Source organism: Dermacentor andersoni, chromosome 10 (assembly GCF_023375885.2).
Source record: "Dermacentor andersoni chromosome 10, qqDerAnde1_hic_scaffold, whole genome shotgun sequence".
Lineage (NCBI taxonomy): Eukaryota > Metazoa > Arthropoda > Arachnida > Ixodida > Ixodidae > Dermacentor > Dermacentor andersoni.
The window spans coordinates 41,336,417-41,362,414 of NC_092823.1; the positions used below are offsets into that span (position 1 = coordinate 41,336,417).

At 43.6% G+C, this 25,998-nt stretch overlaps 1 protein-coding gene and 2 non-coding genes across 3 annotated transcripts; 2 read left to right on the forward strand and 1 right to left on the reverse strand.

Annotated features, from left to right (window-relative positions):
- The first annotated feature begins 4,859 nt into the window (after positions 1-4,859).
- On the forward strand, positions 4,860-4,931 carry TRNAP-AGG (transfer RNA proline (anticodon AGG)). Its single transcript has one exon. It is a non-coding gene; the product is annotated as a tRNA-Pro (tRNA).
- A 751-nt stretch (positions 4,932-5,682) lies between these two features.
- TRNAP-CGG (transfer RNA proline (anticodon CGG)) lies at positions 5,683-5,754 on the forward strand. Its single transcript has one exon. It is a non-coding gene; the product is annotated as a tRNA-Pro (tRNA).
- A 3,757-nt stretch (positions 5,755-9,511) lies between these two features.
- Positions 9,512-18,682, reverse strand: mRpL23 (mitochondrial ribosomal protein L23). Its single transcript, XM_050168560.2, has 5 exons — positions 18,574-18,682; positions 16,354-16,476; positions 14,906-14,988; positions 13,798-13,871; positions 9,512-9,762 (listed from the first exon to the last, which is right to left on the reverse strand). Exons 1-5 carry the CDS (start codon positions 18,585-18,587, stop codon positions 9,598-9,600), a joined length of 459 nt encoding a protein of 152 aa, XP_050024517.2. The 5' UTR covers positions 18,588-18,682; the 3' UTR covers positions 9,512-9,597.
- Between the last annotated feature and the right edge of the window lie 7,316 nt (positions 18,683-25,998).

Consider the following 25,998-nt stretch of genomic DNA (forward strand, 5'->3'; position numbering starts at 1 on the left):
ACAATGTCTGACATCTAATAAGCTATACAGCTGCTCTCTTGTAGATGTGCTACTACATGATGTGTGCTTTTGCCACCAGGAGGACAGTAGTGGATAATGTGATATTTCACTTTGTCCATATCATGGTCATATCATTCTTGCCTGCAATCTGGATTGCATACTATAATGCATTTTGAGTTATTTTTTTTTTTACTCTTTCTTTCTTCATCCTTGATTGTCTGTTACACCTGGAGTAACAAGCCATGCCTGTCACTAGTGGCTAGGCTATCCTTTCCAGTTAACATTAAACTTTCTCTCTTCTGTGTGGGCACATATGGGTGTGGATTTATGTGCTATAGGGTGTCCCTTGTGATTGTCTTTGAATATGTGTATGTTGTAAATACCGGATAAGTTGCATGGTGCAAATAACATGACGATGAGTATTCAAGAGGGCTGGTGCTCTTGTATGATGTAGGCCCAGGTTTCTTAGCAGTCTAGCTTGGGGAAAAAAAATGGTAATTATGTATTTGTCCACTTTAGAAAAAAGCATGCATCCTTGTCCTTGGGTACACGAATGTGCACAATATGGGTGAGTGCTGTTAATTTTTGTAAATATGGCATCGATCTAACAGCATTAAAACTTAAAGCAGTCGGCAGTTAAATGTCATTTTCACGTCTATGCAGAAGGGGTATTGGAGCAAGGCCACATTCTCCGCAATTAACTCGTTTTACAAAATGAATGCTTTGGCACTCTTTATATAAAACTCCTGGGCTCCTCAGCTATGTGACATGTTTCGAAAAACAACCGTATGAAGCCAGAGAAGTTAACTGGTTTTCTTTTAATTGAAGCAGAAATAATTGTGCATGTGGTTTAATTGGCAAGCTTCGTTTTCTTAATGAAGCAAAGTGTGAACGAAAGAAGAAAAAGACAACATGCAAATGGAAAGCCATGCTGATATCCTGCGCATATGTCGCGTGAAAGGTGTGGGCTCAGCTTCCACTGTTGGCAAGTTGAAACTTATCTCAAATTCAACCCACATACTTATTTCTACATCTAAAATTTAAGAAAGACATTTCCTTTGCTTTCCCTGGCTTCACTGGATATGATGACATAAATGGTTATTACTGAAAATGCTCCAGGAACAATTCTTTAGTGGTAAGAATTCTTCAGTGATCTTCAGTAGCATCTTAGTGTGAGTAGACGTGTTGATTGAGTAGATGCGAGGCAGTATTCGTAACACAACGGTTTGGCATTATAGCACAAATTGTTGAGCCACTGCTTGTTTCAGAACATTAGGTCTGTAAGTGTCATTCTTGTACCACAAATTATGATGCTGAAGAACCCCACGCATGATCCCACGCGATTCCCTTGATGTCCTAGCACAGCATTGAACGCTAGCGTATTTCACATGGATATATTGAAAAAAACTGGTGCTAGGCTGAGGATTCTTGGTAAACTTAAATATCTCAAACACTTCACTAATGACCTGCCTTTCTGCAGCCTGAGGAGACATGTTCCTGTTAAAGTAACCTACCTTGTAAGGCTGTTTATGAGTAAATTATTAGCTTTTGCTTATATTTACTTGACTTGCTGTAGGAGAGCATTGGGCAGTCTACATTTGCATTAGACCACTGGAAACATGAGAAGCAGCACTAGTGGCAATACAGTCGAAATCCGCGATAACGAAATCCCGCGACTACAAAATTCTCTCGGCAGCGAAATATTTTCGTAACCCCAGCGAACGCCCATAAGTTTCAATGCATTTCGTACCTCTGTATTTTCAATGCAGAGGTAGTTTCAATGCACTTCGTTCCTTGTAGTACGCTGTGCTACAATCCCGCATCAACAAAACTTGCTGGAAGCCCGCATATTACCTACTCGCGCGAGGCTAGCCGCTCCAAGATGCGCTCAAATGCGACTGCTTTGCACTGCTCTGCTTTGCTGCATTGCTTTGCTCTGCCTCCGGTGCCGAGTTACGCAAAACCTTGCAAAAGGGATCGTATCTCGGAAAGCAATAGACCGAGAATACTGCTCCACGGCAGTGCTGCCACTGCTGATCGACGCATGCGGAGCACTTTGTACTATCGGCAACGCTGTTCAGTGGAAAGTTTTAGACTAGGGGCCCCAAAGAAACAGCGTCAAAGTCAGTGCACATGGGCGAGATGCAAACTGCGTTTGGGTTTTGCGTTGGGCACGTTATTTCACTGATTTAGCGGGAGCCCCAAACACATGACACAAAAGCTTTGCGTCAACAAACATGGCGGCATCCATAGGAGCGACAGTCCTAACCAACGTTGGTTCTGACCTAGCACCAAATTTACCGGGTTTGATTCGTGGTAACGCGTGAAGTTCGCAGGCTAGGAGCAGTGATTGCTGTTGTCGTTTTTTGCCAACTAGCGCGTGTTATGGATATATTGATTCATTAGACGCCGTTGATTCCGAATTCGATTCTTGATTTCATGGCTCATGGGCCCAACACGGCTAAACTTGACTGGTGAAGGGAAGGCATGTAAAGTTGGTTAGTCAAAACTAAGCGCAACTAATTGCTTGCTGATAATAGAATGACCTCAAAATTTTAATTAAACGCGGAAACACGAATGTCAAAAGTACTAATCATAAAATGGTGTATTTAATTTGTAATTTATTTATATATAGATATATAAAAATGTATATAAATTAATTTATAATAGCTTTTCATTGACACTGTAGTGGCGCTGCAAGCGCTAGACGCTATCCGCAAACACAAAGCCTTCACTCTTAACTATTCGCTCCTGCGTGCCCCAACGCCAACACCCTCAAAGCTCTTTGGGGTCCCTATTCTAAACTCTCTAATATCCTCACAAGCTTGCCAAAGTAGGCGAACGGAATTTCGACAGTAAAGTTTCGTTCTACAACGCATTACCTATCTGTGCTGCTTGATTTCACAACAACGAAATTCTCGCGAAAGCGAATTCTGTCACATTCCCCGCCGATTTCGTTATTTATAGGTTCAGCTACATATTGTAACATACATTGAAGACTGAGGCTGGCAAAATAGACGCTGTCTCTTTAATGGTGGGCCAAAAGAACGTACAGGCAGCCAACACGCTTCATCGTCTTTCATGTCGTCGACCTTTGCGTGTGCCTTCCTGCGGTGTGGGAGCCCCACATCATTCTTTCAGTATTGTTGCACTGAGTCTAACCACAGCTTTAACCAGAGTTATTGTGCTCATAACCATCAATAACGGCGTGAAGTACCAAAACGGGAGACGTCTATCCCCTGACCTAGCACATTCGCCAAGAAGCGTGCTGCTGAAAGAATTGCGTTCAGTCGCACGTTGACGAGTGATAAAGCAGAAACATACGCCATGGGATAGGCACGCATGTTAAGCACACATTTATTTCCGTGCATGAGAAGTAATTTCCCAAAAAGAAAAACGGCAGAAAGAAAAAGAGCAAGCGAAAAAAATTATCGTTAAAGGTCGATTGGTTGCGCACCTCTTTTCAATACGTTTTCTGTCGTTAGTGAAGACCACAGTCAAGAAGGAGGGTGGTGCTATGCTTAGGGCAGATCTAGCCTTGCACAGGCATACTGTCAATAGCTCCACCCAAAACATGCATGGTGATAGTTCGTCATCGCAGTCGAATCGCATGATAGATTAATTGTAGAAGCTCTACTGATGAGATTGTACTCATGAATGCTGTGTGTCAGCACGCCTCTGGTTTTTCTGAGCTGAAGATGCTCGCTTTTGGCCAACTCACTTTTGGCCTAGATGTATAAAGCCTCTCATGTGCAGACATGCATGATGACCCCGCTGGCAGCTGTCATCTGCTTATCCTTATCCTTCCCCTTCCATCAATTTCCATAACGCACCTTGCATAGGCCCAATGCCGTCTGCCTTGTCATAAAGATATTCAAGGTCTATCACTTCAGTGGAGGTTTCACTTTACTCAGTAACAGTTAGCTGTGGCACCGTCGGCTCACCCAACTGCATGACGTACTACGCGCGATTGGCGTGCAGCCATCACCCATCATTCGTCGTGGCCGGGCCAATTCAGAGTTGCACAGTTGTCGTCATTACTTTGCGATCAGATCACCGCAAGAGTAATGTAACAGTCCGCGATTAAATTTGTAACGATGCCTTTTTCGATTCATTTCCTTTTCGCGCTTAGTCAGTGGTCAGAGCGACGCTTCGCCCGCGTTATCAACGGCATCGGTCGGCCGTGAACGGTGGATGATGAGTGGGGCACATAAAATCCAGCGCAATACAGGCATTGCTACAATATCGCGGCCCATAAATTCATTATTTGCTTTTAATGTTCTCGTCCGCAATGTACGTCCCAGACTCTTCACTCACTTGATGCGCCTACCAGATACTGGCGTTGGCGTTGTTTCGAGAATGAGACCTTTACAACTAAAGCTTCTGTAGTAACGGGATAATGGCAAGCGCCGACGACCACGGTGAAACAAACTATCTTTTCTGTGCAGCAGTCGATAGTACCAGGGATCCATCTTTCCCCATCAACCCTCTGGACCCGATCCATCTCGCCATCGGAAAAGCGAGCAGCAGCTGAAAACAGTCCATGCACTGGTTTCGGTGCCTTTAATGGCCTTGATGCGTACGAACTGTGCCAACAACGAAGCGAATTGTGTTTTACCGAATGGTGTGGACAAATAAATGCAATTTTGATGTGCAAGTTGAGTGAAAACTTCGTAGACGTAGGCGCTGTATGCCGTTTAAGCCGTTCGAAACGCAGTTGTGCGCGTTAATGAGGGCTTATGAATTACCAGGCAGTCAAATTTCGCGCACTCATGCCTTCCTCTCCCCCCCCCCTCCCCCCCTTTGTTTAGGATTTGCCACTGGCTTAAATTTGGCTCATATCAGCCAAATCCATGTCTGGCTCGTTGGTCTAGGGGTATGATTCTCGCTTAGGGTGCGAGAGGTCCCGGGTTCAAATCCCGGACGAGCCCGTTCTTTTTTTTTAACATATCTTTATTACTTTTAATATTGCATGATGCATCTGAAGTCACGAATCAATGAAAATGCGATATTTGTAACTGCTTGTGGGTTCGGCTATCGACGCCCTAGCTATCGAAACCACGCGCGCGACACAACGAATAAATTACTACTCTCAAGTTGCAGTTGGTAGTAATTAAGTTAAATGATGTAGTTGGGGTGGCTGACGAGGTACTACCAGTTGTATCATATATCGAAAACGTTAGGCAGCGCACTGAACACGCACGGTCGCAACATTGCAAATAATTCCACGCACTGTTTAAAACGAACAGTTGTGGTCCCGTGCTTGCATGAAAGCTGTGGCCGCAGTTTACTCCCTAACCTAGGTACTTGTCGTGCTTGGAGGTTTTGAATTGTAGGTGCGAGCTTGCCGAGTACGCTTTCTGCGGCTACTGTCGCATACGCGCCGCCGCTATGATATGACAGCACGCGCTAGCTTTATTTCTCTATATATGTATATACATATATTTGTAGCGTGCGCAATACGAATCAGAGTAAGAAGAGCGGATATGCGAAATGCGAATATTTACGATATGATAGTCGCCCCTTATATGGACAGTCGCAAGCTCAAAATATCCAGTAGTTTCCGCTCTGTCGCAAGAGAATTCATTGTAATGGAAATTTCGTTGTCCCGATGCCGAAGGGCCGCACTACAGAAGTTTTGAAGCCCGAGTTGTCAGGAAATTCGGAAAGCCCATGCATGTCGGCTCGTTGGTCTAGGGGTATGATTCTCGCTTCGGGTGCGAGAGGTCCCGGGTTCAAATCCCGGACGAGCCCTGTTTTGAATCCGCGGGGGATGGGATTTTTTTTTTTTTTTTTCCCTCACAGGAGGCATTTCTCGAGAGTAGCCCACTACACCTACTTCCATCGAACCACTGGACACCGCACGTGCAAGCATAAGCTTGGTGGGCAGAGTAATCTTCAAAATTTGTTACATATTGCATGCAGTACAGCATTGTTGTCTATAGACAATTTATGTTTACAGCTGTTGGTTTTTTTTTACTTCTTGCATGCATTCGACACCCTTAACAGTGCTCTCTTGTTGGTCAAAGTGCATGCCTAGGGCATGTGTGCGCCTGCTCAAGTGGCTGGCCAACTTTCTGACTTGGTACTGCCAGTGTGTTGCATACTGTGGTGTTTACACCAAGCTACAGCTGCTATTAAGAGTGCCTCAGAGGTAAGTCTTGGGACTAACACTCTTCTTGATCTATATGTCAATGACATGCCCCACAACAGTCATTTCCTTCTCGTGCAGTGCATATACGTGCATGATACGTCCATCCATCCTGGCCCCTAATATATTTGCAGGATCGAGTACCTTGCAGTTGGGCGGGGGGGGGGGGGGGGGCTTGGGGGGTCGAACCCCCCATCTTTTCTGACACCCCCCACTTTCTCACGGAACAGAAAGCTTCAGGAGGTGGGCTCCGAAACAGCAACTTGGATGAAAAGGAAAGTCCGAAGGTGGAGGAGGGGGTTGTCATGCCACCTTATCTAGAACGTAAGTTTATCCAGTTTGCCAACAACCTCTGTCTTGTATGTAGTAGTAGCATTTCCTTGTCTTCTCAAGTCACCTTTTCCCTATCTGCCCCTCCCCCCTTGTATGAGAACTCCGAGTGAAGAGTGGCAAGGCTCTTAATCACTCGTTTCACAACTGCTTCAGTTCTACTCATTCTCTGCCTCCTCTCCCCCTTCCTCTCTACCATTGTATCTAGCTAAGCGATGCTGCAATTTCTGCAGTGGTTTTGTGGGGGGTTACGGATAATTACAGCTGTTAAGAGGCTATAACGAGATGATCGACGCTCAGGAAACTCCAGAGGGCATTGTGCGTATTCAACGCGGCGCAAAAGTCCAAATGAGTTTCTTGTGTTTTCTTTCCCCTCTGCCATGCTCCTTCCCCGTATATACATGCTCTGAACCACTCCAATGCAGGCCAACTTTCGAGAAAAAAAAACTTTTCTTTAAAAGAAAGCTGATTTTTGCATGGCAAAATGTATCAAGGACGTGGGGTGCTGGGTCAGGGAAGCTAAGAATCCACCACAACACACAGATGGCGGGGCAGGTAGGGGAATGGCCTCAAAGTTCATGCAGAAACAGAAATATAGGAATGTTAGCGAGAGCCACACCGTTCAAGAAACCAGTGAATGTTGAAGAGTGTGACAGTGGCTAATGGAAAAGAATGTTAAGGAGGGGACTGGAGTGATGGATATGGGGAAGGGGGGACGGGCACAAAAGGTGTCAAGAACAAAGTTGGCAGATAATTATGGACATAGGGAGAGCATCTCGTCACTGCCCAATCGCTCAACACCAGACAGCTGTGGCCATTCACCTAGATGAGGCTCACCTACCACGTGGTAACACGTGCTGCTTGCAGCGAAGAACCCGTCCCAACTAAACGTCTCGGCAATCTTCAGAATAGATGGGTGTCAGGAGACATAGCGCTTTCATATCTCTCGGAGCTACTGGCCTTCATTTTACTGCGAACAATGGATGCCGTAATTTTCACAAAGGCTTCTAAACAGGAACCGGCCCTGCTTCGGACTGTGTGCCTCATCAGTTCCCGAGTGTGATCAAATAACAATATGCTTCGCGTGGTGACTCGCGTGATGACTAGGCTTTAGGCTGAATAATTATTTCCACTAAAATAGATAACCCAGTATACGTGTGGTATTGTTTTTTTCCAATATAAACCAGGCTACGAAAAAATAAAGCCTGCAGAGTTTGCCGTCACAGCACGGAAATTTATTCACTTGCTGTCTATCGTTGTCACTCTCCCACGACACGTTGGACCGCTACACATTGTCGTCTGTACTGTCCGTCACATTGACGTTCTGCATTTCTTGAATGTCTCTGCAATCACAGCAGACAAGGGAGTGTGGACCCACGTCTATAGAAACTACTTGGTCACTTCAGATGCACGCAGGTCTCCGGAGTGCTGAAAAGATCAGCAAGTAAAACAACTAGAGGTGTTCAGGTAGCAAAATTTGCTAATCGAATTGGATACAGATATTATAGAAACATAGCCTTTGCTTACCGAATTTCTTTTTTATTTGAGAACAAAGTAAAATACCAGAAAGGTTGTATGCTGTCTATTCGGTACAAAAGGGGCTTATTCACGTTCTAATGCTGTTCGCAACTGGATGTGAAGTCTGCCAAGGAGCTTGTAAATGAGGAACAACTGAAAAGTGATATCTGGTGCACTATGACAATGACAGTAATCACGGAAAGGAACAGCCTGTCGCCAGAGGCGCATTGTACGTGGTCGGTGAAGGAGTAGAGTCTATGGCTTCAGAACTGCACATCGGTTTTAAAGGAATGCGAAAATAGTGAAACTGGCTTTACCATATGCTGATAAATTGCTTTACCCCAAATTCAAACAAATTTATGGGCTGTCTAATGGCAAGGTACCCGCTACTGAATGACTAGAAATAACTGAGCAGAATTTTACTAGTACGCATGCTTGCTAGTACTAGTAATAATGTACAATGGTGCCAATGCTCAGCAACTGCGATTCCCTTGCCAGAGAATTGTTTGAAACAGTCACCACTCGCATTTGTCATCCTCCTTATAGACTCCGTAAGTGGAGTGGTCTCTTACAGACCAAGTGATCAAGTACTCAATAGTTCTAAATATTGATTTGTTGATCAAATACGAATCGAACAGCAAGGGCTATTGAATTCATATGTGAAATTTTCTATATTCATACACCCAAAAAGAAAGAAAAAAGAACTTACCATTTGATTGAGCTTTCGTAGTAGTGCACTGTCATCCTATGCTAAAACTCGTGTAGCCTTGTGCAGCCATCTTCCAATGACAATGGTGATAATGCTTATACTGATAGTAGACTGCTGACAAAGCCACAAATGTGGCTTCAGTTTCATGTCCAATTGTAGTGAGCAGGCACCTTTCAGAACAATAGTCTTGGAAGAAAGGCGCACATTAACGTTAATGGTTAAAGTGTAAATTTTCTTTTCCAGTATGAGCTCCCATTCTCGCATGAAGATCTAGAGAGAGCAGGCCGAAAACTGGTGTTCTCAGTGGGAGGCATGTCTTCGAGCCATTCAGTGTCTCTTAGTGCCACCAAAACAGAGGCTGCAGTCATAGCAGTCATGGTATGGGTCACCAATGCACTCAGCCTTGCGTGATGACCAGTCAAGATTGAATTACTGTACCTGGTGAGGGTCAGTTTCGGAATCATAATGAAAGTGTTGGGCCATAGAAATGTTTAGTGCAGGGCGGGACCTTCAGGTTGGAAAATCGAATTTGCTGGAGTCGGATTAAACAACGGCTAGTATAACTGAAAATCACTGGCCGACATCTCTGTCCTGCATGTGAGCATAAAAGGCGACAATGATGATCATAATAATGATGTATCACCATGGGCATGCCCAAGCCACCGCTAGCACGTTTTTCATAGTTTAGATTTCATGTGCCATTTGGAAGCCTATCGGTGCATTCTGAACACCACCTACTCATAGGCCCTGATGACCATACGTGGCTAGCAGTTCTAAAATAAATAACCAAAGATTCACACGTATTTCAACAAAAAAAACATGTATTCTAAAACCGGCTATAGTACAAGTGCACCAGTCAGTGCCGCAACGACCGTGACAGAGTCGTCAGTCAGAGGCCGAACCAGTTGGGCAGGCCCTCCCTATGTGGATCCTTGCGGATGTACACCTTCTGCATCTTTTCAGCCTCCTCCGCCTGCTTTTTGAGGGCCTTCTCCTTTTCAACGCTTGCTACCTTGCTGAAGAGGTCTGGGTAGGTGAACGTCTCTCCCTGGGGCTATGCAGCGGGCAAAGAAGAGTTACCGGGATTACTCGCACCAAAATTTAAGCACTGCTTTCAGTACGATATTTTCACACGCACGTTGCTTCACTTTTCTAATTTGACTGTAAAGTGCCCGACCCTCTGCTGGGTGAACTTGTGTCTAGAAATACGAACAGCAGTCGAATCACAACTATAGCAACGAGCACCACTCAGTTGTTGAATGTGAACTGACGGGTCAAGTACATAAGCTATCTATACGAGGGTGAATCAGAAAGTCATTGCCCCTATTTTTTTTTTTTGCCAAATTATGGCTGTAATTGCGAAGTCAACATATCCACTCCCACCGGTGAACCTATCTTTGAATGGCCCGGCCTTATCTGCATACTCAAACTGAGTTGCACTAAAGCAAGACAAGAATATGCTGCACAAACTCGCCCATTCGACAATACTTGTGCTTCACATGCCCATGGCGTCTGAGCAATGAAGTGTGACTCGTTTTCTACGGAGCAAGGGACAAATGCCCATCGAAATCCTCAGGGAAATGCAGCCCACGCACGGGGAAAGGTGTCTCATTCTAAAAGGTGTGAGGTGTTGTTGCAAGTTTGCAAAAGGCTGTGAAGACTTGCATGACAATGAGTGTTCAGGGAGGCTGCATACATTGCTGAGTGACGAGAGCATTTCTCAAATTTAGTGCTGCGATGGGACAAATGTCTGAACTGGTGTGGCGACTATGTGGAGAAATAGTGTAAGGTACGTAGAATAGTACGTATATGTATAATTATATGTGTGTACATTATTTTGGCTAATAAAATATAGGGGCAAAAACTTTCCGATTTGCCTTCATACATGTCTACCACTGCACATTCCAGAGTAATAGCTGGAGGGCACGTAAATTCAATAACATACAACGCTAATCATGTTACATGCTCTATTAGACAGGACTCTTCATCTATAGAACACGCGACAACAGGAAGCTTTAGCTTGAGCTCAACTCTGATGCCGCCTATTCAAGTACATAATAAATGCAGAAATGCTTTTCTGAGATAACCATTGGGCCGATTTTGATGAAATCTGTTGCAATTGAATAAGAAAATGACATCATTGAGACTGTTGGAAGTAAAATTTTGATTTAAGGCCTGGATTGCCTTAAAAAAATTTCAAAAATCTTGTAATCTCGAAAAAAAAAAAGATAGAAGCACAACGTTTACAAATCTGTAGCTCTGCACCAAGAACAGATATTGCTGTTCTGTAAACTGCCCCTGTTAGTGCATCCAAAGCAGACAAATTTGATACATCAGTTTACGTCTTACAAGAATTTGTTAGATTGTTTACAAGGGTATTGCATAAGTCTTGCTGCATACTAGTTGTGTACTTGAGCGCCATGTATAATACACCAGTTTTGACCGCTTTAGATGTACTATTAGATGCAATTTACAGAATTGCAATATTGCTTTTCATTGTTGAGTTAGACAGTTGTAAACTTGATGGCCTTGTTTACTGAAAATTTGCAATTTTCAACAGGTTCTATTAAAACATAGACGACCTAAACTCAAGAATAAGCTAGTGACTAGGTTTTAACTTTTGCTTTTAAATGCAACAAAACTCATTAAATTTGGTCCGGTGGTTGCCAAGAAAGACGATTTATTCTCTCCAATCTACTTAGACATGAGCTCCCAAGCTAAAGCATCCTGTTAAAGAAATTTTGAATACAGTAAGTACTTCTTGTGCAACATGATAACTTGATAACAGTGGTAATCTGATTAAAAATGCTCCCCAGCAAATACAAAGAATATTGCACATGGCAAAGTCAACTGCCTCTACAACCAAGTGACCTGCATAACGAAGGAGTTCGCATGTCCCAGCTGAATTCCTATCTTCCGTAGGTATTGTAAATGCCTCTACAGTAACGACCACTGTAGACTTCAGACTTCGCTAATGGTTGCTTTTAGGGCTGATTCACACCAGCGACTATGGTAGGTTGTGCGACTATTTGCGACTGGCGACCATTTGCGACTGGCGACCAAAAAGTGAATGAAGGCAACCAAGTCACGAATTTCGTTAAATCTAGGTTTCTGTTTAAGTGGTAAGAAATAATTTCATAGGCTTCTAAACCGAGCTGGTGAATAACTTCTTGTCAGTAAGTTATGAACAAAATTTCACGCAGGAAAGAAAGGAATCTCTACCAATAATTAAGGAACAAGAAGCATTGATGCAGTTCATTTCATTTTCTTCAGACATCCTGATGTGGTTTCGTAAGGTTCAGATCACACAAACAGCAAATGTCCTGCGTGAACCGCATCTACTGCTAGCGGCTGCCATCAAATGACACCATGTGTACATGTGTATTATAAGCTACACGGCCTGTTAACACTAGCCTGCCATTTTGTTTGTTTACAGTAGTGTGGTTAGTCATGAGGCCAACATCACCACAATGTTCTCACAATATCTCTTTGTAATAATGATTTGGTGTGATAACACTCAGCAACGTGCATTCCTTTTTTCCTGCAGGAGCTGCTGACGAGCGTTATTTTCAGATTGCTTATTCCTCCTCCAACTACTAGGGAAAATTGTGAAACCCAATTGGGAAACCCAAATGTAGCACAAAACTACAAAGGAAACCCAGTCGGACTTCTCAGAAAGAAAGCTTCGCAGTTGAGGAATTGTCCCCGTCCAGGATTTGAACCCAGGACCAATGCCTATCCAGAGAGTCACTAGCCACTGTACCATCTGAGCTAACCAGGAAGCTTGCAGATCACAGCGTGAGGGTGACCGCACCGGAAAGGTGTTGGTCCCTGGTTCGAATTCCAGACAGGGACGATTTTTTCTCAACTGCGCAGCTTTCTTTCTGAGAAATCCGAATGGGTTTCCTTTGTAGTTTTGCGCTGCATTTGGGTGGCTGACATTTTTCCCTTTCACGACACTTCCTCCACCTTGTGGTATTTGACAGAAATGATTTGTAATATTCCTCCAACTAGCCGTCACACTTACAGACAACTTTCTGCGGCAACAAAGAGGAAGCTACAGGGGCAGAGCTTGACAGTGCTTTCGGTCTCTCGAAGCAGATACTGAATTAGCGCAGCTGCTACTACTTGAGACGGTTTCGTATTTGCCAAAATGCAAAAAAGCAAAGCGAAAGGAAAAGTACACATATTTCATACCTTATTTTAACACAAGAGCTGCAGTAAGTTCAGTATATTTGTTCTCTAAGCCCATTCATTACATGCTATTATTGCAAGAAAATGTTTCACGTTTGATTTTTGTCCTAATAATTATTATATCTGGGTTCATTGTACTCTCACGCATACTTGCTTATCTTTTTTCAGCCACTGTTGTTTCCTGGCTAACAACTGCTGCTAAGTCATCATCATGCTTGAGGTGCACCTTCCTGTATCAAAACGTTCTCTAATGTTGACGCCAATTCTATTGCAAAAGAATCTTTGTCTAATCAGATCGCATGCACGAACTGAATCATGGTGCACTCGGGAACACCAGCGATTGCGGTATGATGAGTCGTGCATAAATAATCAACGCGTTTGACTCGTAGATAAAATTTTGACCACTGTGCCCACCACTAGTGCCGTGCTTTGAGTGTCACTTGTTTTTCTGGACACAAGTTTGCCCTATAAAGCATTAAACTTGTGACAAACAGTTTTGCTGCTGCACTGTCGCTAAAATGTGATAACATCAGCGTTCCACTGTAATGACAGTACTTCGCTAGGCATTTCACAACGCGCACCATAATCAACAGAGAATACATTTTCGCGTGCCATACATGTGATAGCAGCCAATTCTCCATTTCTTATACCTTCATGTGGCGGATGATTTGACAAAGGCTCTGAACATTACATGACCTTTAAAAAGCTCTATTCGTCGGATAGCTTCACCCAACTGTTGTCATATCAACAAGAATGAAACAAGCTAAGTCAACTGCGTTCCCGCACTTGCCGACTCATGTTCAAACAAACATATATTTGTTTGGCTGCTCCTGTGCCCTTCCTGGCACTACAGGTCCACTGCTGAAGTCATAGACAGAAACTGCGCAAAACTCACCAATGTCACGAATGCAACCCGAAAGTCATCTTCCTTGACTAGGTACGACTTCCCCTCCGCCTTTCTTATTTTGCCTGGAAAAGAAAAGAAAAACAACACATGGGCAGCTGCCAGCATTAAATTTTGTATGATACTACAGCCAAGGACACTGAAATTTGGCGAAAAGTTTTAAAAATTGTATTGTTGATCAACTAGTTGATTTTCTAACAAGAAAGAAAAAAAAAGACAGGTAGACTGTTTTACAAGGACGGTGAAAAAGAAAATGGTATACTCATGAATTCAGGTACATCACCCACAAGAAGGTACATTAACCACACCGTCGGAACGCTGCACTATACCAGTTATCTCAGAGGCTATGCCGTGCTGGGAATAGCTGCCTTCAGCAAGTCAGTGGGCTACACAGAGAGGGCAAAACACTCTCTCTACCAGTACTAAAAGAAAGATGTGAAGCTGTAACACCACCAAGTCCTGCTGCAGAAAAATTGAATAAAATGGCCAAACGATATTTCTTTTTATGTTCAGATGCAATGTAATAATCCTTTTACTGTAACCAGTTGAGTAATATTTAGAATTGCAGACAGTGCACAAGACATCACCAGGAGCTGGTTACATACTTTTGCAGTGACAGCACAAGTCTTGTCCTATGTTTGCCACGTTGGTGCTATCAGCTCAATTTTATTTAATGCTTGCCTTCAGAGTCTTCCGGAAGAATGCAAAACTCATGAATTTCTAAACTTCTAACTAAATTTGGGGTTTAACGTCGCAAAGCTGCCCACTGGGTCATGAGGGAGGCCGTAGTGGAGCTCTCCAGAATAAATTTGACCAATTGAGGTTCTTTTAAGTTCACATAAATCTAAGTACATAAGTGTTCTTGCATTTTGTGCCCACCGAAATGTGCAACTGCTGCGTCCAGGAGTCTGAGCTACGCAACTACTAAAGAGCCCAGCACGAACAGATGAATTTTGACGAGATGCAAGCGGCAGCTGGTGCTAGCAAATTGAAAGACATCACCGCAAGCTTAATAAAGGAATCGGGAACATTCAATGCACACGTCGTCACAGACCCTCGCACTACGACACGCCGACCACAGCACAGTGCCCCACCTCACCTTGCATTATGGCGGTCCTGACGTCTGCCACAGGCACCTTGTAGATCTTCTCCAGGTAGTTTTTGACATCATATTTCGTCATCCTGCAGTTTATACATGCTTGCCTTGATTTGTGATCTAGAATTATGCGAGCCGACCGCACAAGCCGACAGGTAGAAAGCGAGCTATATATCAGGCACTTTCTGACATTTGCTTCTGTATTAAAAAGAAAAGCGGTCTTTAATTAGTGTTATAAAAGTGAAGTGCAAGGATGCGATGACCGCAGCCGGCAAGAGCCCAGCAGCGACTAGCTTTTGTTTTATCCTCTGCTCATCCATACGTGCCCCTACTGACATGTGCCCAGCAGTGCAGTAACGTTCGTCGTTGTGCTTGCCTCACACCCAATGCTCAACACTGGTGAGGGCGATGAGGGGGTGAGTGCCAATAATGCTGCTGCACGAACGTTAGTCGGCACAAAATTTTCCTTGTTGTGATGCAAGCCTTCAAATTAGCAAAATTTGGTAATCTCAACAAAGCAACCAATCATTTCGTGCGATGCACCATTTTTCTTGCAAAACTTTTCGCGGTAACCATTCCTTTCACCAGACATCTCATCACAGAATCGCTAAGTTATGCCTACACAACAGGTTTGCTTTTTTTTTTAATTCTTTACCACCTGACCGTGCCTTCATCACCCATTTCTAGCACACCACACATACTGGACACCATACACCGTGGTGCCACCGTGCACATAAACTTTAATGTTTCAACAGTCCATGCGTTGCACGTGCTGCTTGTGACTGGAGTGACTTTCCCAGCCGTATTGGTCTCACCACCAACAGCACCTACTTCAAATTCACTCTCAAAGATGCCGACGCTTCAGGTCATACCTGATGTGCTTACTTCCGCCATTCTTCATTAAACACCACTCATATAAAGTTTCCAATAAGGGACCTATGTGGTGTTATCAATAATTAAACACATTTTTCCACCTCATGTGATAATTTTGTTGAAGACAAAAAATACTTATTGTTTTATCTGGTTTGTTCTTATCTGAACATGCTCTCCATTCTCGCTTTTACTTCTGAGGAGCTGTGCTGGCACATACAGTGCAGTCCGCTTTTTGAAGGCAACGCCCCAATGTACGGCTCTCGTTTTGCTCGCACTCCAGCCAAACGTTCAGGCTGCACCTACGCTAATGTGCTGCACAGGTGTGTAGAAGTGCCAGCGCCGCAACCTGCAAGTCATCTGCTGCAAAGCCGGTCACTTCTACACTTGCCAGAGGCAAAAAACTTGCACGCACTCTACTCTCATGCATCTCCTTTAACAGTGGGCCCCATTGTACAACTGGCTGTATGACCAGAGCCATAAGGGGCTTGTATAGCTCTCGCGTTGTTTAGTGATGCTCTCTTTTCTACGTATATTGTTACTTTATCCTTGGACAGCTGTAAACGTACTACAGTACTCACTGGACAGGTATGATGAACTTGACCTCATTGGGAGGAAGCGGTTTTTCATGCTTCACCAGCTTCATCCAGAAGTTTGGCAAGAAGATCCGCAGCTGCGGATTGCCCTTGACGTACAGCGGGTAGCTGAAAAGCAGGCAACATAAAAGGCCAACGGTGAGCCAAACGTGGCGAGATACTTTGTTCCAGTTCATCAACTCTGGGCAGCGTGGCGAAGGTTAGGGCCCATGTCAACACGTTCAATGTCTGCATGTTCCATTAGTCCATCAGTGAAGTTCCATTAAGCAGGCATTGTGGGAGGGGCAATCAGACTTGGACAGTGGAGCAGCCTCTCTTCTGGTTCTTTATTCCGATTCATTGGTGTGACCCATAACTTTCACTTTACTGCACAGAGTGGGTGAGACGGAGCGTACGCGCACTTTGTGTAATCTGCCAAAATGATTCAACGAGATCACCTCCTGATGCAGCTGAAATGCTGGCTGGTACAGGTCGACTCGTGTACATTCGTTCAACCACGTAATGTGCGAATTACAGGCCAACACAATGACAGATGCAAATATACACACCTGTAACACATTGTTTTCATACAGCTTTTGTTAAACACGCAAATGATTCAACATGCAGACGCACATGCTTGTAGATGACTAAATGTTGACGAATGTGTGACAGAAGGAGCATCCAAATGTGCTCTTTCAGCTGCAGCTGCATTCTTGTTCTACTGTCATGCAGTGTCATCTCACTCGGCATTAATTACAGTCAAATGCCTCTACAGCGAAATCCTCCATATGTATTGTCAGTGCCTTTGTGGCAAAAATGACTACACCGTATTTGCCCGTACAGCGAAGAAATTTAAGCATCCCTGATGACTGATTTGTTGCTTTACAACACATGCACACGACGGCATCGCAACATCCTCCTGCGGCACTTGTCGACACCACTGTGTTGCAAGGTGAGGGAATACTTCCCAAAAGACAAAGCGGGAGGGTCCAGATATCACAATAACATAGCCCAGCCTTCCACCCCCAACGCAAGAAGGAAAGAAATAAAGAGAAAAAGGGGAAAAAGCGGAGGGTTACAGTGGGCCGAATACTCTGACGAACGGTGTGAACCTCGTTGGCAGAAGGTTGGCCGCAGTTGCACATTCCGTCACATGTAACGCACATAAATTTGGTGGCTCTTTCCACCGAATACGTCTTGAATTCATAGTAAATGAAAGGTTTCTTCTTAGCAGAACGTGCTTAGTTCGCTCTGTTGCGTGCGGTACGGTGCGCGGTATTTACAACGAAGTGATCTATATAACGAATAATTCTGGAAGTTTCAAGCACGTCTCAAGTTCTTCGTTATGAAGGCGTTTTACCGAAGAGTCAAAATTATTGCTTCGCCCTACACTTCCTTCCAGGATCAACTTGACAGATGAGTTCAGGTGCTAACATTATAAGGTGGCGCCTTCTCAATCGAGTTCTTTCAACAAAAAGAAGAAAAAAATATGCCTGGCAGAGTACCAGCTATTATATAACAATGATAACACAGTACGTCGGCTTTCTCATGCGGTGTAGGCTAAGTGCGTCTATCATGTCGACGTACAATCTACACGCCTTTCAAAAATGTGCTACGGTGCAGACGCACCTCAAGTATAAAATACGCCCATATCACGTTCAAGTTGCATTTCAAATTGCCGCCAGTAATCCAATTTCGCTTAACGCTGTTGGGGCCGGGGTACTCAATATGCCGTTAGTTCAATGGCACAAGCCTGATTGTTGCTAGTAAAACTTAAGTCGTATAACAGCTACTACGTTGGCCTCAGCTGTGCAGCTAATAGAGCTGTAAAGACGCATAGCTGGTAGACGCTAGTCATTTTCGCTTTCATGTAGTAGGCGCACTCCGGCGATGCAGGCGTGCAAACTCTGTGCAAATTCCGATACCACTACCGGTAGGCTTATTTGTATCTCCTGTGGGGATAGCACAGACCGAGCACTCCGTTAGATTGGTACAGAAACTGATCTCGCATTACAGGTACCGAAAATATATTCACATCAGCTCGAAAGTGCGAACTCGCAGAGCGCTCCTTTCGAGAAAGAGCTGAGCTCGATAAGAGACATGAATTCGGGACAACGTATGACCGGACAGTGCTCTTATCAAACTCAACGCTCTAGCTCCGTCGCAAACTTGGTTCGGCAGTTAAAAGCTAATATTTACGACCGGGCAAAGAAACACGCTACTCACACGCGGGTCGACATCGTAGTGTCATAGAATGAAGAACCAACTGTAGTGTTACGGCCCCGCACACCCTCAAGTTCAAGAAATGGCCGCAGAGGGCGAAAAAATCGACCGCACGCCGCTGCTAATAAACCAAGTATAGTAGAAACACTCAAGAGATGCCCGAGTTAGTTTAACTCCCGCTAGGAGCGCCGTAATAAGAACAATTTTTTTCTTACTAACTTTTTCCTACAATTACCGAAGCATGTTTGTTACATAAAATAGAACATAAAATTGTTATTGCTAAATAGATATTGTACGTTTCATTACTAAGTTTACTGTTTTTTGGCATTATAAACGCAAATAGCGTGCAGCATCAACGATCTTCAAAGGATCTTCCACGTGACCTCTGGCCTGGATTTAAAATTTTTGCCGGTATTTTCGAGTGCACGGCGGCACGGATTCATTCGTTCGTACACTTAGACTAGTTGCTTCTTTGCTGCTAAAACTTGTTTATTGTGCTTCGATGTCTCCTATCATTCAACTTGGGGTGAAGTGACGTGTTTGCAAGCGGACATGTGAGCCCGAAAGCTAGGTTTTGGTTGTGGGCCATTCGGAACACGTCTGCATCGAAACGGGAGCTGGATTCTGCCGCGGCTGACGGTGAGTCGTTTTACACCGCTGCTTGAATCGTTATATAATAGTCGTCTCATTAACCTACAGGCGAAGACAAGTTAACGAACTAGATCCTGCATTACATATGGGCAGTCAGGATCCTCCGTTGCTGTTTCCTAAATTAACCTTTAGTTGCGAGGCGGTCGTATACACACACAATCAGGAAAGAGAGAGAGAGAGAGAGAGCGATATCGGAACGCGCGTCACATTTTTCATCTTATTGTAGCCGTGGCCATAGGTGAATGAGTAGCCTTATCAATATACACATAATTAAAACTTTTCTTTTGAGTCCGCCGGCAACTTCTTTCGTCCAGAAAACCGAATAATAATTTGGTAACATGAAGTGAAAGCACAGGATTTAAAGTATTAAACAGGTGGAAGCATGATAATTCACCCATATTTCGTACTTGCTGGTCCCAAATGTTCCTGCTGTCCAGTTTGGTTTACCGTAGGGCGTTTATTTTTGCAGTTGTGAAGCGGTGCATCACGTTCGTGCAGAAAAATTATGCATCAATTCTATTAGCTTCATGACTTTCATGCATTTGCTTGTGGAACCAGCAGTGTGATCTCTTCTAGTGTATAAATGAGCGCACAAATGTTCTCATTTGTAGTCTTAATAATACTTAAGCAGTTGACATGCTTTGGAGTTAGGTATGGCATAAATTTTATGGACAATATATATTTATTTAACATGCTGCTTAAGCACCCTAGAACAGACAGTGTACATTTGCATGTGTTAATTCTCTAGTCGCAAACTCTTACAATATATATATATGTCACACCTTATTGTATTTCATATTGCAAAATTGTGCTTCTTCAATTTCTGATGCAGTCAAAATTTCTGTTCCAGACATGCAGTAATGAGGATGGCACCAGTATTAACACACTCCATGCACTAAACAGAAGCTGCTGCCTGCTACAGCAAGGCCATTGTGTGGACTTTGGCTGCTGCTACAAGGTAAACAACACCTGGTTCAGAAATAATTATGCTTGATATATAAGCTGTATTGGCTTGCTAGTCTTAGGAGGAAGCTTTAGCTTGGGTGCTCCTATCTAAATACATGTAAAAGGAGAATTCGTTTTTCTCGGCAACCTCTGCACCAAATTTGACCAGGTTTGTTGCATTTAAAAGAAAAACTTAAAATTTAGTGACTGTTCGTTTCGATTTTTTTATTTACGTCGTCAAATATTTATTAAAAATTGTCAAAAATCGAAAATTTTTAGAAAACGAAACTATCAAGTTTACAACTCTAACTCAACAACAAAAAATGTTAATACAATTCTGTGAATTGCATCTAATAGTACGTCTAAATCGTACAAAATTGATATGTCATATATGAATCTGAAAAAATTTAGTAATATGGAAATACAGCTTTTGCAGAACCCTTGCAAACAACGCCACAAATTCATGTAAGATATAAAATGACATATCGCATTTGTCCGCTTTCAATGGTCTAATGGATGCCGTTTACAGAACCGCGATATCTGTTCTTGACGCAGAGCTATGCATTTGCAAACTTCGTGCTTCTATTTTTTTTATTTAACTTTCAAAATTTTGAAAATCTTTTTAAAAAAGTTCAGGACAAAAGCGAAATTCCCCTTCCGACAGTCACTAGAATTTAAATTTCTCTCTCAAATGCAACAAATTTCATTAAAATCGGTCATGTGGTTATCTCAGAAAAACGTTCTTGCGTTTTACATGTATTTGGATAGGCCGAGTCGGAGTTGGGCCAGAGCTAAAGCTTCCGCTTAAGATACATGTCATTTGTTTGCAGCAGATATGAATGTTTGTTCATATTTATGGTTCGGTATAATTGGTTTGAACATAAAAGAAAACACTACATGAGTTTGGCTAATCTGTGCTGTATCGCATGCGTCACTGTTCTGTCCCAACAGAGTCTGTGCCAAGCACATCTTGGTCATCACAGGAGCTCCCATCTACACCAACAGGAAGGGGCTGGAGCCGAATTTGCCAGGCGAACAAAGAAGCGCATTCAAAAGAATTTGGATGAGATATCAAGTCTGCAGAAGACTGTGTCAAGACTGAAAAGAGTTTCAGCCACAATTCCACCAGCACAGACATTTGGCCGAGTGACCTCCAGAAAAGGACTTTCTAGAAATTCTTCGAGTTCAGATGTACCTGCAACTTCTGACCAAGTATGGACGATGCTGGCCAAAATTGTTCCCTCAGTTCACCCTTAATCAGCTTCCTCGCCATGTCGATCCATTTGTGCCAAGTGTAATTTCTTTTCTATAAATGCAAGCTTTTTCAGTACCCATTCACTTGGAGATCATTCATCCTCATCCAAACACAAAGGTCAACTGATTCTTCGTTGATAATTAATACCAATCACTGTCTAGTAGCGTAACATATCTGTAGCAGTGCCTTATAGTGTATGTTGTCATGCGCAGTTCCTCTCCTCAAATAGCTGATGCAGCATCGACATGTTTCTTGCATTAACCTACGCACTGTTTGCTATGCACCATTTTACTTTTCTTGATGTTTTTGGCCTTCAATGCTTGCAGAGCACAGTGGCTTCTTTCTTGAATGAAAGCTTTCTCAGTTTCGATATTCGTAGTCTCGTTGATGATTGCTCTTCTTCCTCGATAGCCTGGGTCTTTGCGCAAGCTACGCTGATGTGATTGATTGCAGAATCTGGTTTTGCTGCCCCATTTCGTTGTGGTCGCCGTGTTGCGTTTCTCAAATGTGGGGGCCTGGTCAGTTGTGTTGGTAAGCAGTCTCTCAAGGTAAGCATTTGCTCCTGCAGTCCGCACAGCGACATAGGCTCCCAATTTACACACACCCTGACACGTGCTCCCCGTTCGCCCTTTCCTGCTGCAGCCATGGACAAATTTATTTATTTATTTATTTATTTATTTATTAAGTACTGCTAGCCTGAATTCCAGGCCTTAAGCAGGAGTGGCTTACACTTCGGTACAAATGTACCTGAACAACAAAAAGAGCACACATACAAACAAATGGAACTGGAGAAAAGCGACTGGTGTGTCAAGTACGGCACTGAATTATATAATTTCAAATGGTAAAATTTTATTTGTATGAACACATCATATCGCAATAGTAGATATATGAACACACATCAAGGCACATTAGACAAGTGCGTTGCTCAACAATTGGCAATGTGAAGAAAACAAGAAAAGAAAAGTATTTGGTTCGATGCATTATACATGTCAATGCGATGCACAATATAAAGAAAACACAACTGTAAAAACAACTGTAAATGGTGCCTCTGGCCTTCCTCGGCCACGATTAGACATGAATGGAGACCAGCATACATGCTTACATGATTCGAACTGTATGAAGTTGATAACCACATGGGTAAAAAGGCCCGCAAAAGTGACTGCCAAAGGTGATGCCCACGGAACCGATTTGTCCATATTGAGACAATGTGGGGCACCAAGTGCGAGCCACACGTTATTGGCCTCCGAAAGAAAAGAAACATGCAGGTTGGAAAGGAGTTAACGCTAAAATACCTGGTGTCCATGTCGCCGCGTTGGTTGCGGCAGCAGATGCCTGTGTCACCTGATTGCTTCGCAATGGAAGTTGCTCATCTTCAACGGCAACTGTCGGTTCAAACAGGTGCGACGCTCTGTCCAATCTGTTTGTACTGCTGGTTGTCGCTCGTTACCAGACCACCACGTGTGACGAAGACAAGCATTATGCCTGTAGGTAGGCGGCTGAATGTACCGTAAGGGACCCGTGTACGTGAATGCTCACTGTTGCCATATGATTCATAGCCAACGTATTATGTATTGTCTGAACCTCATGCGGTGATTGATTGCTATTTAATTTCACTGTTACCTCGCTTGGTTACGGTTGCCGTGTTATGCTTCTCGAATGTGGCGGTCTGGTCAGTTGCATTGGGAAGCAGCCTCTCGAAGTAAGCGTTTGTTCCTGCAGTCTGCACAGTGACATAGACTCCCAATTTACACACACCCTGATGCGTGCTCCCCATTCGCCCTTTCCTGCTGCAGCCATGGGCAAATTGTGCCTCTGGCCTTTCTCAGCTGCGATTAGACATGAACGGAGATCAGCATACATGCTTACAGGATTCGAACTGTATGAAGTTGATAGCCACATGGGTGAAAAGGCCCGCAAAAGTGACTGCCGAAGGTGAGGCCCATGGAACCAATTTGTCCATATAGGGACAAAATGGGGCACTAAGTGCGAGCCACACGTTAATGGCCCCCAAAAGAAAAGAAACGTGCAGGTTGGAAAGCAGTTAACGCTAAAGTACCTGGTGTCCATGTCGCCGCGTTGGTTGCGGCAGCAGATGCCTGCGTCACCCGATTGCTTTGCAATTGAAGTTGCTCATCTTCAACGGCAACTATCGGTTCAAACAGGTAGGACACTGTTCAATCTGCTTGCACCACTGGTTGTCACTCGTTACCAGACCACCATGTGCGACGACGAAGGTGAGCCGTTTACGAGTTTGCGTCAATGATTCTAGCATATCTCGACACGCAAATTTTATTTCTGCTATTGCACGAGAATGTACACTGCTTGTCTTCTGCCAATAAAGTCGCACGTTCTATTCACTCACTTGTGGCTTCTTTGTATCGGCATCAGTAGAGGCTCTTTGGTCTCCTGGCAATTAGAACACATCAGCTACGCGGCAGCCAAGGCATTGAGGCATGCCACATAGCTGGCAGGGCAAGCACAGCACATACCAGCGTACACTACCGGTGAAAAACGGCCATATTGGATTTTGCTCAAAGAAGAAAAAACACTTCCCCTTTTTGGTTGAGCAGTATCATCTGGCGTCTACATAAGTAAGTTCCATACGCCGCCGCTGCTTATTTTCATTCCACTGGGGACGGTACAGTTTCCCTTCTCTGAAGTTGGTTCTTTATTCTATGTGAGGAGAAGGAGTAATAGGTGACGCTAAGTTCAGGACTATCCATTGCGGAAGCCTTTGACGGCCTGATGAAGCCACAAGCTGACGTCTACAGTGGAAATGAACACCGTCAAGGTATACTCATGCCGAATCACTGCGATTAACTTTGTTCCATGGTTGAAGCAAAGAAAATAAGAAAGGCTTTGATCTAAACGCTTTGATGCTTTGAGAAGCTGCTTCGGCGTAAGCATGCAGAACTCAAAGCAAGTGCTACCCGGAAAACAAAAGGATACTGACGGCGAGAACTTTGTTCTCGAGCGTTTCGAGGGCAATCGGGTTCCCCGCAGGTTCCAGCACCTGCCACAGGCCGTGAACACCCACTGCCACGCACTGATCGCAAACGGGAGCTGGCACCATGACAGAAACGCAGGCAACTCAAGATGAAGCTCGAGGATGAAACACAGGAAACAGAAGCTCCATTTTCTTTGGCGACGCTCAGCTCAAATTTATGTATGTAACGTGCCGACATAGCCACAAACTATCAAGCTGGTGATGTGTGAAGCAATGCTCCGATGCGAATCGTGTCATTGCAATACCAGCCGCAGTGAATGCCATAATTAAAAGCCCTTCCATACACATTCCCGCGGCAGTGGCACGTGGGTGGAGGGGCCTTAGTCATAATCATTGTATAAAAAACATAACGCATAACAGTGGACAAATAAGCATACGTTAGCAATAAGCTGATAGCACATGGAGGGAAGAGACCCACCGCTACAGCCTGAAAGAGGGTAACGTTAGATGTCACATGCGTGCGATGCTGGAACCCTTTCTCTGACAAATTCCGTCGTTTTGCTGCTGATGAAGCCTCAATTAATGGCACAAGACCACTGTGGGGGATAGGCCATGAATCAGGTGGTAATATGATTGAAAAAATAAAATAAATTGCTTAATAAATAACACAAAAAAAGGAAAATAAATATATAATCCAAGATGAAAAATAAACTGTGAATACATGAGATAAAGTAGTGATCAATACTATAGTAAGCCTTGCGTTGATAGGAACATTAAAAAAAAAAATTTTAATTGTCACTGAAATACATAATATAAAGCATATACTTAAACATGAGTGAGTTAAATTTTGAATGATACTAGTAAGATTTAAACTGTGAATTTGCACTTTTACTTTTCGAATTTTCTAAATTGAAGTATAAGTAAATCAACTGTGGAAACACATAACTATTAACAAGGCATTCTTTTTGTGCCACATAGAAAATTATAAATGGCTAGGCAAATGTTCCTGTGGCTGTATCCCAATGCTGTTGCTCCAACGGAAAGTATAACAGTACTGTTCACGCTCTTGCTGCAAGGAACGTCGTCATCCTCACAAACGCCTCACTCATCGGGTTGAGCCGTTATGTGACTACGCTGGTGGTTGAAAACGTAAGCAAATTGATAAACTTTTATTGGGAGGCCGAAATTTTCACAGGAGTGCATATGACCATCGATATTATACTCTGCGCAGGAAGAGAAACATGTTTCCAGAGCAGTGTGGAAAAAATAAAAAGAGCTAGTAAACTTGACAACGATATTAACTTCTACAGTAGAAACGTACAACATCAAGAAGAACTAACGCTGTATCATAGAATAAAGAATGAACTTTGTCGGCTGTGTGGCTGTATCACTTTCGAGGATAATTTCCCAGTTAAGTGACATAGTACAGTAGTATGTCCAGCGCGACGCCTCGTTGTAATGAGGCATGTAACGAGGTGTTCTGTCGTTTGCTGATGCTCCGACTTATCCGCAGAATGCGCAGCGACGTTATTTGCAATCATGGAGACATGTTTGCAATAGTGCTTTCACGCTTTCTCACTGACCATTAATAGAGTTACTATATATGGAACTCTAACCATGAAGGGTCGTC

Coding starts and splice junctions, on each gene's coding strand:
- mRpL23 (XM_050168560.2), bottom strand. Junction 14,989..16,353: donor AAGTTCATCATACCTGTCCA/GTGAGTACTGTA, acceptor TATAAACTGCAG/GATGACGAAATATGATGTCA. Junction 13,872..14,905: donor CAGGACCGCCATAATGCAAG/GTGAGGTGGGGC, acceptor TTTCTTTTCCAG/GCAAAATAAGAAAGGCGGAG.